The 17,675-nt window shown below is 59.2% G+C and overlaps 2 protein-coding genes across 5 annotated transcripts; both read right to left on the reverse strand.

Annotated features, from left to right (window-relative positions):
- Positions 1 to 74: 74 nt before the first annotated feature.
- SIRT7 (sirtuin 7) lies at positions 75 to 5,849 on the reverse strand. 2 transcript variants are annotated; one of them, XR_005029907.2, is made up of 11 exons: positions 5,693 to 5,849; positions 5,485 to 5,622; positions 5,301 to 5,405; positions 3,546 to 3,616; positions 3,385 to 3,457; positions 2,639 to 2,737; positions 2,329 to 2,565; positions 2,098 to 2,178; positions 1,806 to 1,912; positions 1,291 to 1,376; positions 530 to 724 (listed from the first exon to the last, which is right to left on the reverse strand). XR_005029907.2 is itself a non-coding variant. In XM_036910642.2 (10 exons), exons 1-10 carry the CDS (start codon positions 5,783 to 5,785, stop codon positions 526 to 528), a joined length of 1,203 nt encoding a protein of 400 aa, XP_036766537.2. In that variant the 5' UTR covers positions 5,786 to 5,849; the 3' UTR covers positions 75 to 525. The 2 variants fall into 2 exon arrangements, 1 of the variants encoding a protein (XP_036766537.2); XM_036910642.2 differs by lacking the exon at positions 1,291 to 1,376 and having other exon boundaries at positions 75 to 724.
- A 50-nt stretch (positions 5,850 to 5,899) lies between these two features.
- MAFG (MAF bZIP transcription factor G) lies at positions 5,900 to 14,806 on the reverse strand. Of its 3 annotated transcripts, none has more exons than XM_036910652.2 (3): positions 14,603 to 14,806; positions 10,550 to 10,612; positions 5,900 to 10,460 (listed from the first exon to the last, which is right to left on the reverse strand). In XM_036910652.2, the coding sequence occupies exons 2-3, from the start codon at positions 10,583 to 10,585 to the stop codon at positions 10,008 to 10,010; spliced, it is 489 nt and encodes a 162-aa protein (XP_036766547.2). In that variant the 5' UTR covers positions 10,586 to 10,612; positions 14,603 to 14,806; the 3' UTR covers positions 5,900 to 10,007. The 3 variants fall into 3 exon arrangements, with proteins under 3 accessions (XP_036766547.2, XP_057357835.1, XP_036766549.1); XM_057501852.1 differs by lacking the exon at positions 14,603 to 14,806 and adding an exon at positions 11,309 to 11,330; XM_036910654.2 differs by lacking the exon at positions 14,603 to 14,806 and adding an exon at positions 10,755 to 11,147.
- Positions 14,807 to 17,675: the final 2,869 nt, after the last annotated feature.

The following is a 17,675-nucleotide window of genomic DNA, read 5'->3' on the forward strand; positions in this document are numbered from 1 at the left end:
GCCCCCTTCACGAGCTCCGCGGGCGCAGCGCCCGCCCGCACGCCGAAAGGGCGCTCGCCGGGTGACACGGGAAAAACAGTGCAGAGATGTTTAATAACAACAAACGGTACGCTGTGAGCCGAGGCTCAAAACCACCCCTTTGCCGCAAAACCAATACAGAAAAAGGTTCCTATAAAGTTAACATTTTTAGTAAGTAGTAGAAATAGGGTTGAGACCCCTGAGAACTAGCCTGGTGAACGAGGTAAGGTAGCCGTGCGCTTCCTCGTGGCCGGCCAGGTGTGAAATAACCCGAGTTCTGTTCTCGCAGAGGCATGTCTGCCACGTCTTTACGGAAAGGCTGGACGATGGGCTCCATGGTCAGGCCCACGCCTGGGGCAACCACAGCAGTGCAAGGGGACTTCCCATAGGGGCAAATGGCTAAACGGGTCATGGTGAAAATGGGCAGCCCTGGCCTTCCAGGAGTCCCTCACCCCCGAAATGAGCCAGCTGCAAAGTGCCAACTGTTGTTCTAGGTCAACCACCAGGTTACGTCACTTTCTTCCTTTTCACGCGTTTGGTGCAGCCCCTGCCGAACCAGCCACCGAGGACAGGGGATGAGCTAAGTGGTGGGCCCCCAATCCCAGGCGGTGGCTCCTCTGGGTTTCTGCACAGTGACTTCCGGCTGTGGCTGCCTTCTTCGCCTGCACGCAGGGGAACTGCCAGGGAGAAGATGGGGTCGTGCCACCTACCGAAAAGGGAGAGCCTGGTCAGGGTGCCTGGGAACCTCTCAGTCACAACCTGCCCCAGGGAGGTGATGCTGACTGAAGAGGTCACCCTGTTTCCCTCCCGTGTCTTAATTGTGGCTGCACTTTGCTTAGTGGTAGCCCCACTGTTCCAGTTACAAAAGAGCTGCAAGAAGGGTACGCTGAGTAAATCAAAGGTCAGCACCCACACACCTCCACAGGACTCTGTCCTTGTCTGCACACATGGGGTGGGGCAGCAGCAGCCCAAGGAGGGCTGAGTCACTAGCAGCTCTGGGCCCCACCTTTCACTTGCATGGCCAGGGGCAGGTGAACCAGACCCTCTCCCCCTTCCCAGACCACAGACTCAATGGGAGGGAAGGCCAGCTGACTAGGGAGGTGACTATACCATAAAGAGATCATGTGTCTGACTGAGATGTAAAGCCACATATTATAAACTTAAGATAAAGATAAGCACTGATAAAGAAAATGATCTATGTAAAAATAAATAAATAAAAAAGGTACAGTACACGATAGGCCCACATTACAGAACACCACAAACATAACATACAAGAATTGCCAGGCCCCGAAGGTGAAGGGATCCTTAATTCTTGAACCCTTTGATTAAAAGAAGTTATTGATTTCCCCTATAAGACCCTGAAAATTCACAGAGAGAGAAAGTGTAAACTTTTTACTCAATACATACACCGTGTCTAAATTATTACAAATTCTGTATTAAGGCAGTTTAAGTTTTCCCAAAGTATGCCAGCTCCCCAAACCAAATGCACCGAGATTCTGTGTGGGCAGAGTTGCCACGAGCACATCTCTTCAGGGCCCCTTGCCATCCATTCTGTGTGAGGCAAAGGGGAATGTCCAGGCACACACTGGCAGGGTCTCCCCTCACTGGGAGTCAGTCAGTCAGGATACCTCAGCCTATCCCTGCAAAGACCACCACTCTGCAATCACGCCTCAGACACCATCCGCTACCCTTCAGAGAACTGTCTCTACACTCAGCTCACGAGAGAAGACAGACACAGCCCATCCACACAGGGGCAAGGAAGAGGGGGTGCGCCCTCGCCCCCTTACCTGCTGTAGGGGGGGATCTCCAGGCCCAGCTCATCCATAAGGAGCTGCATGACATCATCACACTTCCCATGGAGCTTCAGGGCAGCCCAGTCATCCTTTGGGGTCCACTGGGGACAAAGGAAGGCCAGTGAGGACAGCACCTCACTGTTTCCCAATGGTCTGCTAGCCTCAGTCCCTGCCCGGCTAGACTTCTACGGCCTGTGAGTGTGGGACGTAAACATCCCCGGGACTCTCTGGCTCTCCTGTTCTAAGGTTCAGGTCTATGGGAGGCAGCTCTGCATGCCTGAGTTACCTGCAAATTCACAATGTAGAGCTTGGGCCGCCTGCTGGGGGGCTTGGTCATACACCAGAGGTGTGGATACTTCTTTAGAACCTGTGGGAAGGGACGGACGGGCAGAAAGACCACACACACACACACACACACACACACCAGGGAATGAGGCTACAAGAAGCTGGGTCCAGGGGAGTTGGCCAGCTGCTGGCAGGCTCACTCCCATATCCGTCCATGGTGCTGTCCACATACCTTTAAGCTGGAGCCCAAACACAGGATCGTGTCTGCTTTGCTGGCAGCTTGGGTGGCCGCCTCCCAGTTTAGAGGTTGCCCCAGTGTTCCTCTCTCCCCAAAGTGCACAATGGTGTCCCGGAGCTGAGCCCCACACTTGTGGCAGGCCCGGCCTGTCTGGTGTCGGTGCAGGGCAGTGCGCTCTGTCACGTCGAACACCCGCACATACTCCCTGTTAGGAGTGCAGGCTGTGCAGACCTGAGGGGGAGAGGGCACCGTGAGTGGGAGCTGCCAGCCCGCCCAGGCTCCGGAGGCCCAGGGGTCCGCTCACTTCAATGTACATGTTCCCGTGGAGCTCCGAGATGGCCGTTCGAGGCAGCCCGCTCCGCAGGTGGAGCCCGTCACAGTTCTGAGAAACCACGTGCCGCACCTGGAGGGGAACCACAGGTACAGTCAGCAGGAGGCTGTGGGGAAGTAGTGCTCAGCGGCGGGGCTGCCCGCGCCCAGGACAGCCCCAAAGCAGGGGCGACTCTGACCCTACGTGAATTCTTGAAGGCAGACCCAGAGCAACAGGCTGGCCCCTGCAGGGCTCAGGAGGGTCCTTCGTCCGCCCCCAACAATGGGTGGCTGGGTAGGCAAGCAGTTGCCTTGTCCCTCTCAGCTGGGAAGGGGCCTGGAGCCCAGACTGATGCTCTCCTGGGCTATGTTTCAGGTCCCTGAATGCCGAGGAGGATCAATCCCCTCCCCAGCTGGTAGGAAGTACTCAGCAGAGGGTCTCTAGAGGTTTCACACGAGCCCCCCCTGTACTTAGGCAGCTTCTGAGGTCTGTGGGGACAACTCAAGAGTAGCATGAGGGGAAGGGGCTGCCAAATGCTGGGGGTCCAAGGCTGGCCCTAGACATACTGGGGCAGAGGCTGCCCTCTTCTCTAGGAGACAAAGCATGGGGGGGGGTTAGGGAGGGGCTTAAGCCAGGCGTCTAAACTGCTTGGTGGGCATGCCTCATGGGGGCCCGCCGGCTGACACGTAGCTGCACTTGGGCCTCAAGGTGGCACTCGGACCCCACACCACAGCTCTTACCAGCTTTTGTTCATGTAAGCGGGCAATGCTCATGTGGGTGAGGGTCGGCTCGGCGTCACTCAGGTCAGAGGCACTGCCGGGGAGGGAAGCAAAGGGGAGGGGAGCTGTGATGTCAGAGCCACACTGCCCTGGCCGTCCAGATGGGAGGGAAGGTGGCTTACCTGATGCTTCTCCCTTTCTGAAGCAGCGTCCACACTCCATTAGGGCCCCGGTAATCCGGGATAGAGGCTGCCTGCGTGAAAGATAAGCCCTGTGGGAGATCTCGCTGTAGGCACAGGAAGAACATCCAAGTATGGGAAGCACACTTCTCCCAGCACGCTCCAGGGTGGCGTGGACTGGCCTCTCCTTCCACAGGCTCAGCGCTTCCCAGTCTAATGTGCCAGAACCCAGATGGAGTGCCCTCACATACCCGGTCAAGCTCCTCCCTCCAGGCTCCCAGAAGTTCTGCCTCCTGTGGGAGCCTCTCTAGCTGGGAGCACAGCCTGGGCTTTGTGGCCAGGCCTGTCCTCCATGATGAGCAGAGGACTGGTCAGGTTCATCTGTGGGCCCAGGGCCTAGTCAGTGCTCAGCAAAGGCCTAGCCAAGTGGTGACCCCTAACAGGTAGCACTTCTCTTTCCACATTCTGCATCCTCGTGCTGTAAGTGGCTCCTGCCCTGCCTTCACAAAGGCTGGCCAACCTCTCCATGAGAGGATAAACTGTATAGGGTAAAATGAGATAAAGACGATTGCATTTCCCAAGCTCCCAATACAGCGCAAGAGTCACCCCGAGACAAGACAGAAGATGTGGCACGATCGAGGTGTCTCGTGCTCCCCAGGCTGTGAGTGACCCCCTTTCTGGGAGTCCTGTCTCCTCCCTGATGCCTAAGCTCAGAAAACACCTACCCTGACGTTTCACAACTAAAAAGGGACTCACATCAAAAAAGGGGATCTCAAGCAGTAATGGTCAGAGCAAATTAACGAACACCATGCAGCTTTTAGGAGCCACCTGCAGCTCCTAAGAGGTGGCATTACTACTTCTAAATAATCACATGACAGGAGTGCACGTGTGACCACAGAGTAAGCGATCAGGACTGCCAGGGCTCCCGGGGTAAGTCAGAGCAGTCAGTGCCGTAGACAGTCCTGCCACTGGGCCTCCGAGTCCATCTCTGTGAGGAGTGTCTTTTAACCTCTGCCTGTAAAATCTTACCCACCCTTCAAAACCAGAACTCAATGCTACCTCCCACAGAACACCAACCGGATCGGGTTTCCCAACTCCCACGCCACAGAGGGTGTATCTGGGTCTCTATTCGGTCTCTATTCTATCGACCAAGCACAGCCGACACACACCCATCACCTACACCAACAGCGCGCCACGTGCACTTGGAAAGCGAGTCATATTCCGCCACCCGACACAGCGTCTCGACAGAACTTCTCAAAACCCAGTGCCTCTCTCTTTTCCACTCGGTGTGCTCTAATTCTTACTGCCTTGGTTTCTACTCACCTTCAAGATTCAAAAAGCACGAATGGGCAATAACGGCCTTAGTCCTGCCCACATAATCTTGGGACAGTGAATCAGCCTCCTGGATGTTAAACGAAGAGGTGCCTGCAGCACTAAGCTATTAGGTACCATTTTTATCCCTCTGCCTTTCTGGTCTCTGGGTGTAACACAGAAGTCAAGCATTTAAAAATGCTTACCTACGTAGAGAAGTTTCAAATCGAGTCATTTCGAGTTTCTCTGAGAAAGGAGAGAACCTTTGAACTGCTCCTTCCGAGAGTCTTTGAGAATCAGTCCTGTTTCTCGGGCGCACCGCGCTCCATCCTGGGGTCAGTGTCCCAGAAGGGGGCGAACCCCCCTCCCTACGCCCCAGCGGTCCGGGTGTCTCCGGGACCCGCGAAACCCGCTGGCGCCGCGGCCGTCCACGCCCCGCCTCCCTACCGTGCTGATCCCCGCGCCTGTGTAGACCACCAGGTACTCGGCACTCCGGACGGCGCCGGCCAACTCCCGGACTTTCCTCCGCAGCTCCTCCGGGGCGTCGCACACCTGTCGAGACGCCAGCCGCCCTAAGCCCCGCCGCACCCCCCGAGGCGGACGGAGCCCGGGGGCGCGCCGCGGCACTCGCCTCCTCCTGCCGCCGCTTCAGGCCCTCGCGCCGCCTGCTCCGGCCCTGCAGTTCGGTCACTAGGTCCTCGCTCTCGGCCAGCAGCCGGCCCTCCTCGGCGCTGCGCTCCGCCGCCGCTTTCCTCAGGATGCGCGACACCTGCGGGCGCAGGGCGGGCCGTGAGGGCTGCGCGGGCCAGGGACGCAGCGCGGGCCGGGCGGCGGCGTACCTGGCGGAGGCGCTCCCGCTGCTGCTCCTCCCGCAGCCTCCGGACCCGCTCCGCCGCCTTGCGCTCGGAGCGGCTCGGACCCCCGGCTGCCATGGCTCCCGGGAGACCCGTGCTTCCGCTTCCGCGTCCCGGCACGCCACACGCCGGCGCATGCGCGCGAGGCTTCGCCCCCGCCCTTCCGGCCCCGCCCAAGGAGGCACCTGCTAGTCTCTTTAAAAGGTGTTTATTGATCATATACAAAATAAAGAAAACCTTATATATCACAAACATACACTATGTACAGCAATAAATACCCGGGGCTGGGCCCAGTGCCGCCCCTCCTGGACAATAATTTAGCAATAAATACTGCACAGGGTAGGGTGGGTGCCCAGGCTGCCACCCGGGAGGCCCCTCCTCACCAGGATCTTCACAGCACCCACTTACCCCGCAGATCCCAGGGTCTCCCCTACCTCCCCCTGGCCTCAGCCCTAGGCAGGGCAGGCAGGGTTTGATGAGCTCTGCTTGGATCCGCCCTCTCGGCGCCAGGAGGGCAGCAGAGCTGGACACACTGGGCAGCCCTTGTCCTGTTGCCCTACGATGCCAGGAGAAGGTTTCCTGTACCCACTCCCATTTGGTTAAAGGCTTCAGGGACTTGTAAGGAGGGGATGGAGAGAAGGGAGGGGTGGGGGTATCAGGTTGCTGGCAGGGTTGCCCCCAGCTCTTCGAGGGCATGCTCTCCAACACTGCAGCTCGGACTTGCAGGACACCCACCTACCAAGGTGCTGCTCTCGGGTGGGGTGGGAATGCGTGTGCCTGGTCTAACAGGCCTGGCACACAGGCCAGAAGAGGACAGGCCATCAGCCTGTAGGGCACCCCCATGTCTGTGTTCTCTGCTCTCCCCACCTGCTCCAAAACCAGACAGCCAACAGGAAGGTGGAAACATGCCAAAAAGAATTATTCAGTGGCTTCTGGGGGAAAAAAATCGTTAATGTGTTGATTCCTTTCACCAAACCACAGCCTAAAAAAGTAACTTACAGGATCCCAGAGCGGAAATGGTGCTGCAGGCTGTGGCTTGGGCTTCCCAGCTGTGGATGGGAGCTTTGGCCAACCAGGCATCCCAGAGAGTGACGCAGCAGGGATAGGATGGGAATGGACCACCTGTCCCCAAGCAAAATATAGCCCATTAGGACTGTGGGCCCAGGCACCAGCCATGCAGGCTGCTGCTGTTGGTCAGTGTAAACACAGACCTGAAGCCAGAGCAGAAGGGCCTCCGGGAGACCTGGCACCTGGCAGAAATCAGCACACCACACAGTTGCCATGAGCAGCCTGTCTTCTCACCCATTGTTCACAGTGCTACCCGAAGCAGCAGCCAGGGGCTATGCAGAGGTTTCTCTGGGGCCATACTCTGGGCAAGAGCTAACCTGTTCCCATAGGGTTCTCCTCTGAAATCTGAGTGTCTATGCTGGGATAAGGGAAGGCAGGTAGGAGGGAAGGTGCACATTATGGATTACTTGGCGGACAAGAGTGGGAGACTTGGCTTTGGCCAAAGGCCTCGATTCGCTATGTCAGAAAACTTAAGAGTAGGAGGGAACACAACACCCTCACAGTAGCAAAACTGAATTAACAAGAATCAGGAAGACACTAACCAGTCACATGTGGACACAGGATCTACTGTCAAGAAACTGAGGTAAAGGGAGAACAGGATGGAGTGGTCCTGTGGGGCTGGCTTCATGAGAACAGGATGCTCCCCCAGACCCAAAGAACAGCTGCTCCAAATCCAAAACCTTGAAAGGAAGCACAGCCTCACCAACTCCAGAAATTTCTTCCATGGCCTAAACCTAGGACCTGCAATTTCTGTTCAGCACATGCTCACCTCCCAGCCAGGACAAACGTGGGGACCTGCCCCTCCCACTTCCAGGGCACGGCATGGCCTCTTCTCTTTAGGGATTCTCACTATGAGATTCCAACTCACTGCTGCTACATCACCAACTTTCATCCAGACTCAGGGCACACAGGTCAAGGAGGGGGAGGAAGCCACTAGGTGACTTAGTCAAAAGTCAGAATCTCCACTGCAGGCTGACCTGGGTACAACATGGGGGTGTTTCTGAGCATCTAAGGACAAAAGAAGCCCATCAAGATGACAGAAGTTGACAGCACATCCATGCTTTTATCCCTCAGGCACACTGGGACAAACGCAGATGAAAATCCTGCTGCCCACGAGGTTAAACCCTGCCAGGACACACTGTTTTTTTCTTTTCCCCAGGCCACACTTCCATGCTTTTCAGGGGCTCAGGGTCCCCAGAGAAGCCAAGACCCATGTGGCCAGAAACAGGGCATTAGCCTCTTGGACACAGGCATTGAAGGCAGACTGCTGTAGCCTATAGGGAGCTTCCCTAGCCAAGTCCAGCAGACTGGCTGCCTCTGCCAGGTGGTAGTGATGGGGAAGTGGGCTCAGCCCTAGAGAGAAGCATCTCTCCAAGCCAGGCTGTGAATCCCTGGAAGACACAAACCCCAGAAGGTGGAAAGAGGCCTGAAGCCAAGAGCTGCCAGCATGTTCAGGGGGAGATGAGGGACAGGGCTTGGCCCTGGAGACTGTAGCCCTTGTCTGGCACAGGTGGAGACCCCCCAGGCCCTCACACAGGGAAAAGGGGCTCCCCTAGGTGGGCCCTCAAACCCTCTTGTTCTGCCTGGGAAGCACTGCCCCACAGCACAGACAGTTCTGGGATGAGTGGGCACTGGGCCTCAAAGCCCCCACGTGGGCTCCTGTGGGTCCCCCGCTGAGGACATGAAGCCCACAGGAACAAAGCCAGGTTGGTGGCCAGAGCCCGACCACACTGACTGGAGGCTAGAAGGAAGACATCTGGGGACAGGGTGTCCATGGCACTCCGGGCATCCCCACAGGGACTCCTTGGTCCCTGCAAAGCACCCTCACAGGGCCAGAGGCAGTAGGCTTGGAAGCAGTGTGGGGGCCCCTAGTTTTACCTACCCTGCCCATGTCAGCTCGAGCCTGAGACACACATGCGAAGCCAATGGTGGGCAGGGGTGGGTGCAGCAGAGCCCTACATCTGACCCCTGGGGACCTGGGGCCAGCGCCAAGGCAGAAGAGGCCAGGCTGACAGGCGCTGAGCCCCCAAACTCCATTAGAACAGGTGCTGCCTGGCAAGCCAGCAGAAGCAAAAACACAACCAAACCCAAGAAACAAACATGGGAAACAGACACAAAGAAGAGACACCCACAGGTCAAAGGTCACCAGAAGCACCAGCACGTGACGCAGCACAAGACCTCACCAGGCACGGACAACACCACGGCACCGGCAAGAGACGGAAGCAGGAAGGGCAGAGGAGTAAGTCACTTTCGGTACAATTGCAAAAGAGACAGCAAAGAGGACATCAGGACGCGCCTCTGGTCGCTCGCAGCTTGCTTTTTTTTTTTTTAAACTAAATTTTATAAATAACGTCTGATAACTCTGTGTATATAAAAACTAAACTCCAACAGCCACAAAGACTTGTCCATAAGTTTACAAGAAAGGAATTTTTTTTTTCTTTTTTTAAACTAGCAAAGTTTCTATTATACTTTCTTCCCCTTTCCATTTATATCGTCAAATGTTCTGGCTTGTTTTTTTAAAAAGACAGTTTTATAAATACTCTGCTGCTCTTTTTTTCTTTACTTTTCAAACATATAATTTAATAACCTCGTAAAAGGAATTTTTTCTTTTAAATAAAAGGCTATGTAACCACACAAATAGGTCATGTAAACAGTGACGCGGGACCCACCGCAGGACACTGGACACACCCTTCACACACGCTCACAGCCAGTGATTTGGTCTTGTTCAGTGCGATGCGTCCCGTGCGAGCGCCGTGGCCCCCGGCCTGTAGCCACACGATGCCCCATCCCCCGGGGCTCAGGCTGGCGGCTGGCCTTCCAGGGCTCTCAAAGACACCTGTTCTTCACAGCCCACCTGTGTACGCCGACTGAGCTGGGAGTGAACCACCCAGCCCCGCCTGGGAGTCCTCCCTGTTCAGGGACACACCAGCCCAGGGCACTTGCTTGATCTTCCTATCCACTGCCCAGATCAACCCTGGGCTCTAAGCCTGCAAGGCCTCGGTACAAAGGGGGCTGGGGTGACCCCACATCGCCGCCAGACTGACCAATCCCAACATACAAAACACACGATGACAATGATGAGATCAAAGGGGCTCAGCCCAGTACCCCTGGGGTGCAGGTTGTGCTTTGCAGGGAAGGGAGGAGGAGGAGAGAAAGGAGAAGGGGACAGGGCTGCTGAATTCGCCATGTGCCTAATGGCCCCTCGCAGACCTGCCTGGGCAAGTGCACGTCCCTACGACCGGGCGTCCGTCTTGGACTTTACTATTGTGATGACGCTGGTGGCGGCCACCTTGCCAGGGACTAGGGGCCCCAAGCCAGCAGCAAGGGGGCCGCGAGCTGGTGCCACGGGGCTGCGGGCCACGGTCCTGGCGAAGTTCTGCAGGGCCTCGTACTTGGAGCGCAGGGCGTCCAGCTCCAGCTTCATGCTGGCGTTCTCCGAGGCCAGCTTCTCCACCTCCTGCTGCAGCTCCGCCTTCTGCTTCTCCAGCTCCTCCTTCTGGGTCACCCGCTTCACTCGGCAGCTGGCAGCGTAGCCGCGGTTTTTGAGCGTGCGCCGCCGCTGCTTCAGCTGTATGATCTCCTCCTTGGACAGGCCCCGCAGGTGCTGGTTCAGCTCCCGCACTGACATGGTCACCAGCTCCTCATCGGTCAGGCTGGTGCCATTCTCACCTGGCTCCCGCTTCACCTGGGGGCAGCACAGCGCCTGAGGTCAGAGGCCCAGCAGCCTACTCACCCCCGTGGCCATCCCAGACCCCATCCACCCTACCCACTCACCTTCAAGGCCTTGTTTCCTTTGTTGGGGGTCGTCATAACCTGGGGGCACAGCAAGCAGGCACTCTGCCAGACAGGGAGCAGAAGTCAGCACCCTGGATACCACCCCATCTCTCTCCACAGTCTACATGGCCTGTGAGCTCCCTTCACGCCCTCTGCTAGCCCAGCAGGCGCCCAGCCTCACCCCTAACCTGACCGTTTCCCATACCTGGCCCGAGGACCCAGCTGCTCCCAGTTCACTCTGCCCCCAGGGAACCAGGGGCCAGAAAGGGCTGATGGGGGAAGGGGAACTGAAGGGCTGTTAGGGAGGCAGAGGCAGAAAAGGGGCCAGGGGAGATTAGAAGGATGCGGGAGGGGCCCGCCCAAAAGGAAGCCGGGAGCTTTAAAAATAACCCCTGTGCGCCCCAGAGCGCTGCCGTTCCAGCGAGTCATGCTGACTCAGCACCTCGCTCCTGCCTGGCTCGCTCTCCCTCACCGGCTTGGCACTACCGGAGGCTGCCAGCCAACACAGCCCCAGGGGACCCGCTGCTGAGCCGAGTGCCGCTGGGGCCAGAAAGGCCAGCCTGGCCAAGAGCAGGTGAGGGCTGGCCCAGAGACCCCACAGAATGGGAACTCCGAGCTCCTACCTCCCATGACCCACCCTGTTCCCACAAAGGCTTAGGGGGCCAGCCCCACTGGGGACTCAGGGCAAAGGGGGGTGTGGGAAAGTCCGGGTTCTCCCAGAGACTTCTCACTTTGAAGAGCGGTAAGTGGGGCACTAACCAGCTCTGACACTTCAGCACTGGCAGGAGCGACCCTGCCCTCCAGGTGGCAGGCAGGCAGTCCACGGGGAGGAGCCTGGCCCTAGGCCCCTCCAGGCTCTGCCCACCTGCCCCTCTGAGCTGATGGAGTAACCATCCTGTGGCTTTGGGTTGCAGCATGTTGTGCCCTTGCCCCACCCCATCCAGGGTATTTCACAAGCGTGCCACACGGTTAGCCACCCAGGGGCTGCTCAGCCCCCTCTGGGCCCCCCGCCTGGGATCAGTGCCCACAGGGCAGGGAACAAAAACAAAGGGGCTGAAGCTGGACCAAAGCCCCTCTCACACACTGAGCCACTTTCCTGTACTCTGCTTTCTGCCTCCTGAAGACGTGCAAAGGACATTCTCACACACCTAGTCCTGGGACTCCTGGCTCAGCCAGCTCCCACCAGACCCTTCAGTGAGCAAGCCCTCACCCACCCCAACTCTGCTGGTCCTTTCCAGGTCAGATACAGGGAGGTAAACGGCCGGAGGCCAAGATGGACGGCAGACCCCTTCCCGGGGAAAGCCACAAGCCCCTAGGGCGGTTCTGGGCTGGGGGGCCTTCCTACCCTCTTCAGAGGGCTGAACTGTGGGCTGGCGCCAGGGCAGAGACACACCTCACCCAGCGCTGCACCAGGGAATGCCTCCCCACAGCCAAGGCACACTGGGCTCTCACCCCAGTTCTTCCAGTGCACAGAATGGGGCAGACAGAGCTAGAAGTCAGAGGGTCCTCAGCGCCCACACACACCCTGGGAGCCAGGCCCTCCCAGCACAGCTGGAGGGGTTTCTGCTGCCTTGAGCCAGAGTTGGGTGTGCGGGGTCATTGCCCCAGGTCCTACCACTGTGGGCCTGAAGGAAAAACCTGGTACCAGCTTTTCCCACCTGCCATCCTTCCTCCACCCCCAAATGCTGAGCACAACGGTGACTTCCTGAAGAGACCACACAGAAAAATGCCTCCTCAACAGATTTCACCCTCCGCAGAAGGCCTGAACTCAGCACAAGTGCAGCCAATAGCCTCCAAATGAAAGGTGTGCGTGTGCGCGGTGGGGGAGGGGCAGGTCTCAGCAAAGCCAGGGCTTCCCAGTCTCCTGGCCGGCCCTCTGCCCATCTGAAGACTACACTGATGGGGAAGAGACAGCCTTCAGGGATGGCTGGGAGTGATGGCTCAGGGCACCTCCAGAAGCCAGGAGGAGGGTATCACAAAGGCAGGATCAAGAAGCTGCCCCCCGCCCCCAGTCTTCCACCCCATCCCAAAGGCAGGTCCAGAGCTGGGGCCCAGTCTCACCCTCTCCTCTCTGCCTGCCTCATGGAGAAGGCACAGATGGTCCCCCAGGCCACCCATTCAGGCTGAGAGCCAGCCAGGAAGGGGCAGGAAGTTTGGGTAGCTCCCATTCTCTTTCCTCTGGGCCCAGATTTTAGGGCACAGACACCAGGCAGGAGACAAGACAGCCAGGCCCTGCTCCTTTTCCTGGCCTACAAACCCCTACTGGCCAAACCTCCCAGGCAGGCAGGTGTGGTCTTGGGCGTTCTGACACCCCAATTTAGCTGAGCCTCACTCCCACCCTGCCCTTAAAACCCTTCTCCAGAAGCCCTCAGCCATAGAAGTCACTTTGAAAAGAATCTAAACCTTAATTTTTACAGAAGCATAAAAAACTGAAAAGACCCAAATACCCTTCCAGGAATCTGCATTTTCCTGGAGCATAAAATTCCAGCCAAAAGATCAGATGAAATGTTAAAACTCCTGGCGTCTCTAAGCTGAGGGCTAAGGATGTGTGGTGGGGACATCCCTGAGAACAAACCACAAGGCCAGGCTGACCTAGCCACGAACCCCTGGGCAGGGAAGGTCAGCTCTGGTCTACACGAAACCCTCCTTGCCCCCGAGACCATACACCCAGGCCACACCACCCTCAGGCTGTTAGTCCCCAAATCCCCAGCATCTGGTCTGACACAACCAGGACCAGGTTCTTTACTAACAGGCGTAACGCTGAGCTCCGGTGTCAAGTAGGACAATTTTGGGGGTGACTGGGAACTGCGCTCTTCCACCCGATGCTGTCCATGCCGGCCAACCTGCTGTGTCCTGAAGGCTAGGCAACCTCAAAACGGGCCGCCTGTGGGGTGCGAGGCAGACCCAAAGGCCAGGCTGCCAAGAGGAGCCAGGCTTGTGCCCCACAGCTTCTTCTCATTTGCATTTCCCAATACAGCTGTGTCTGCTTGCCACCCACTTCCACCCCTCAAACCGGTCCTGTCCACTGTCACCCAGGATTCCAGTACAGGCTCCTCTTTCTCCCACTGGCTCCCTCTAGCCAGGATGTAGCCCTCTCTTCTCCGCCCAGGGGCTGCCCAGCCTGGCCAGGCAGACCAGTCACAGTGAAAGTCTGCTTCCCAGCCCCAAGCACGGCCCCCCTAAGCTCCTCCCCTCCCCTCACTCGCGGAACTATTTCCCAGTTTGGGGAACTGCCCCAGACGTGGGTTAGGCACCAGCTTTGGTAGAAGAGTATGGTGGAGGGAAAGACAAGCCAGAGGCTTCGCCTCCTCCTCCAGAAGACAGCCCGCATCGGGGCCCGGCCACTTCCTCCTCACACACCCTGCCTTCAGCTGGCACAGGAGCCCAAACTCAGGCGCCCCAGCCCCTGGGTCTGACCCCTTCCCCACCCACGTTTCCAGGTCTTTCATGCACAGGCCCCCAGCTCAAAACCCACCCCCACCCCCTACTCCGGGCAGCGGAATAAGCATCCAGTGACCTCATGCTGATGACTCAGCAAGTCTCCCTCCGGGATCCGGCACGCGTGTGACGGAGCGAAGCCGGCGCTAGCAGGGTCCTCCCAGCCCGCCACGTGCCGCCCTATCGCCCTCTCCCCCCGGCCCGCCAGGACCCCAGCGCCTGGGGAGGCGCGGACACAGACACCTGATGAATCAGCAGCTCCAGCCGGGGCCGCCGGGCTCTTCCGCCGAGCCCTGGGCGCCCCACTCGACCCCACCCTCTCCTCCCGCTCCCCCAACCCTCGCGCTGCCCCTCCTTCCAGGACGCCCCGGGCTCCCTCGAGCAAGTCGCGTGCGCGCGCGCCCCGCCCCTCCCCCAGCACCCCGGGAGCAGGGGCCGGGCGCGGCTCCTGACCACGGGGCAAGTCGAGGCACGGGCCGCCAGTGGGGTGAGAGGCGGACCCGAGGGCAGGAGCCTCGGGCCGCGCCAACCCCGGCCAGTCAGGAGGAACCGTGGCCCCGCCGGCTCCCAGTTTGGCCCAGAGCCCCCCGCCCGGCCGGCCGCCGGCGCACTCACCCAGTACACTGCGGGCCCGGGCGGGCCAAGGCCGAGGCAAGCGGTGGGCTGGCGCTCCGAGGCCGCGCGGGGGCTCCGGGCCCGGGGGGGGTGGGGGACACTCGCCACCTGTGCGGGCCGGGCGGAGCGCGCTGCGAAGGCCTGGCCGGACCAGGCTCGGGATCCGCCGCCGCTGCCGCTCCACAGACGTCACATGATGTTTGGTCACGTGGGCTCCATTCATGAAGCGGCGACGCGACCGGCCGGGGCTTAAAGGGGAAGGCGCGGCGGCGGTAGAGGCGGTGGCGGCTGTGGCGGCGGCTGCTGCGGCGGCGGGAGAGGCGTGGGGCCAGCACTGCGCCTGCGCGCCCACGAGCCGTTGCCCTAGCAACGCCCAGCGCCCCGCCCGGACGGGGTCTCGCGGGACGGGTTCCGGCGCGCTCTCCGGCCTCCCCGCCGCTACCCGCTACCTGGCGGCGGGCCTCCTGGGTGGGTGTACGGCGCGGCATCCCCGGCGACGAGGGCTCTGAGCAGGCAGTGACTTGGCCCCAGCCGGCCCCCGTGACCAGGGCTTGCCCAGGCTCCAACAGGAGGCTGTTCTTGTAGGTCCCGAGGTGTGTGGTCTGTCCACCCAACGCCCCAGGCCTTGCGCTAGTGACAAGAACTCTGGCGGCGGAGCGGGTGCACGCAAGCCTCTGCAGGTTGGCAGTTGACGTGTGAAGGGCACCTTTCCTTCCTGTCCTCAAGCACCTGTCTGGGGCTCTGCTTGCTGGTCCCAGGCTGCTCCTGCCCTTTCTGTAAGGAGTGCTCACCCGCTGGTCAAAATGTACGGAGAAAGACGCGGCCGCTGGGAAGAGGGAAGTTGGAGGGATCCAGTTTCTGCTTCCAGATTTTGAACTTCCCTTCTCTGGTGTAAAGCCGGGAGCTCAGGTGGGCCGACTGAGGAGACGCAAGGGGTGGGCTTCGGGGCCCCCTGGGAACTCTGTACCCCTGAATGACAGAAGGAACTTGCTGGTAGGCCCCAGATCGGGCCCAGAGCCGGTGGAAGCGCTCCCTGCCAGAGGCCAGGAACTGCTCTGAGTCCCACACACCGTCACCTGCCTAGCAGGGCTGCGTCCTACATGCTGCGCTCTGCGGGGGTAGCCCAGCCTCACAGACTGTAACTTTCCCGCGGCAGGCAGCAGAGACACACCCCAGAGGCTGAGAGTGCAGGCCTGTCCCCCCCGCCCCCCAGCCTCCTCCCCAGGGGCAGCTGGTCTGGTCCTGCTGGGCGGGGGTACAGAGGCCCAGCTCTCACCGGCCTGGGAGAGCTGAGCCCAGGCAGCAGGCCCCATCTGTTGACGTGGTACCACCCAGCTCAAGCTGGAACCAGTGCCATCAGGAAACGGGTGACTGGTCCAGAGTCTGGGGCCAAGCATGGTGTGGACACTCACTGGCTAAACCCCGCCCAGCTCCATGCCGGACTCCTGAGTCCTCACTGAATGAAGTCTGGCTGCCGTTTACACGGGTGACTGAGAGGCTGCTTTGCGTCGCCTGCCAGCCGCTTCTCCCTGAAGGGATTCCCTCTCCAGGAGTCTCCCTCCGCATCTCACCCTTGCTGGAAACGCACTCAGCCCCTCTTCCATGGGGGAGGGGGAAGGCAGGGGGTGTGCCCACCAGAGAAGACTATAGAAAGCGGGTGGGGGCCAGCGGGGGTGCGGGCACGAGGGCCTCCCACAGGCAAAGGCCCTAGGTCTTGAAGCCAGCCCTCCGGACAGGCAATGGGGCTGCAGAGCCGGCCCCCCTCTGTCCTCTGGGGACTGTGGGGAGGGGATGCTCAGCTTGCACAAAGGCCAGGAGGTGGGTTAGCTGGCACATGAGAAGGGGCAGAGGTAGTTGTAGCAAGGGCTCTAGCCAGGAAACTGAGGCAAAAGCTGTATCAAGCAGAGGGAGTTGGCTCTCCTGCCAGGGCTCACTTGGCCCATGGGGCCAGGAACAGTTAAGATTCACTCCAGCCTCTGCCCCACCTGAGGGGCTCCGGGATGAGGTAAGAGAGCCGGCAATGGTGGGGACCAGGAGGTCACTGCTAAGCTGCGCCTCACTCAGTGGGGCCAGCAGCACTGCGATGCTTCTCTGCTGGCATCGTGAACCCCTGGCACGCAGGGCCCACTCCCTCCTTGGGCTGCTCTGCTCAAGTCTGTGCTCATACTTTCAGGGGCTTCCCCAGGCGTCTGTCCGTGCAGGATATTCCAGGCCTCTCAGGTTGCCTCGCCCCACCTCCATGGCTTCTCACCTACATCCTGCCCTGCTTCACTCTGTCTGGCTTCACCCTGTGTCCCCACCTCGGCCACCTTTGGCTTGACAGGAGCCACAGCAAGAGGTTCACAGGTCCTGCCTGCTGAAATCCAGCACATTCTTCCCAGGATGGCACAATGCTTCCCGGAACCTATTGTGCTCCAAGGCTGGGACGCGTCTCTTCCTCACCTTAGGCTCACCTGCTAGCTTACCTCAGACCTGGAGCCATACCGGTGCAGCATGCCCCCTTCATCTTCGTACTGGTCAGTGTCTGACACACAGGTGCTCAGTAAGACTGGCCTTGGACAGTTAGGACCAGCTTTGGTCCTAGGCAGTCACGTGGTCTGTGGGACAGTCTCTTCCAGGACATCTTTTTCCCCACGTCAGGGTGCCAAGGTCTCCCTGCATTGTCAAGTGCCATGTCAGGGGAGGATGGTCCTTGGGGGAACCCACCGCTCTGCCTGGGTGTTCCTCACACATCCTACAGACACCCAGCCAGCTCCCACATCATGTGGGGTGACAGGGGGGGAGGTGCGTCAACCTCTAGAGGCAGAAGGGGCCTCGTCTCGGTGTCTCCATACTCAGTAACTGTAGCTCGAACGCGAGTGCTCCAGCCCCGTAAAGGGTTCTGACCCTCAGCAGCTCCTCTGATCTTGGGAACCTCCTGTGAGAGTTAATTTTGTATGTCAGCTTGACTGAACTATGGGGTGCTCAAGATACTTGGCCAAACCTTCCTCTGGTTATTTCCATGATAGCGTCTTTGCATGGGATTAACATTTAAATTGGTCAACTGTCATCTATAACATGGGGTGGCCTCACC

The sequence above is a fragment of the Manis pentadactyla genome, chromosome 4, assembly GCF_030020395.1.
Source record: "Manis pentadactyla isolate mManPen7 chromosome 4, mManPen7.hap1, whole genome shotgun sequence".
NCBI lineage: Eukaryota > Metazoa > Chordata > Mammalia > Pholidota > Manidae > Manis > Manis pentadactyla.

Excerpts from the sequence above, each read along its gene's own strand:
- SIRT7 (XM_036910642.2), bottom strand. The coding sequence starts at position 5,785 with ATGGCAGCCGGGGGTCCGAGCCGCTCCGAGCGCAAGGCGGCGGAGCGG. Across the intron at positions 2,738-3,384 it reads GCTTACATGAACAAAAGCTG|GTGCGGCACGTGGTTTCTCA; the intron begins GTAAGAGCTGTG and ends GTTCCCCTCCAG. Across the intron at positions 2,566-2,638 it reads ACGGGAACATGTACATTGAA|GTCTGCACAGCCTGCACTCC; the intron begins GTGAGCGGACCC and ends TCTCCCCCTCAG.
- MAFG (XM_036910652.2), bottom strand. The coding sequence starts at position 10,585 with ATGACGACCCCCAACAAAGGAAACAAGGCCTTGAAG. Across the intron at positions 10,461-10,549 it reads AAGGAAACAAGGCCTTGAAG|GTGAAGCGGGAGCCAGGTGA; the intron begins GTGAGTGGGTAG and ends TGCTGCCCCCAG.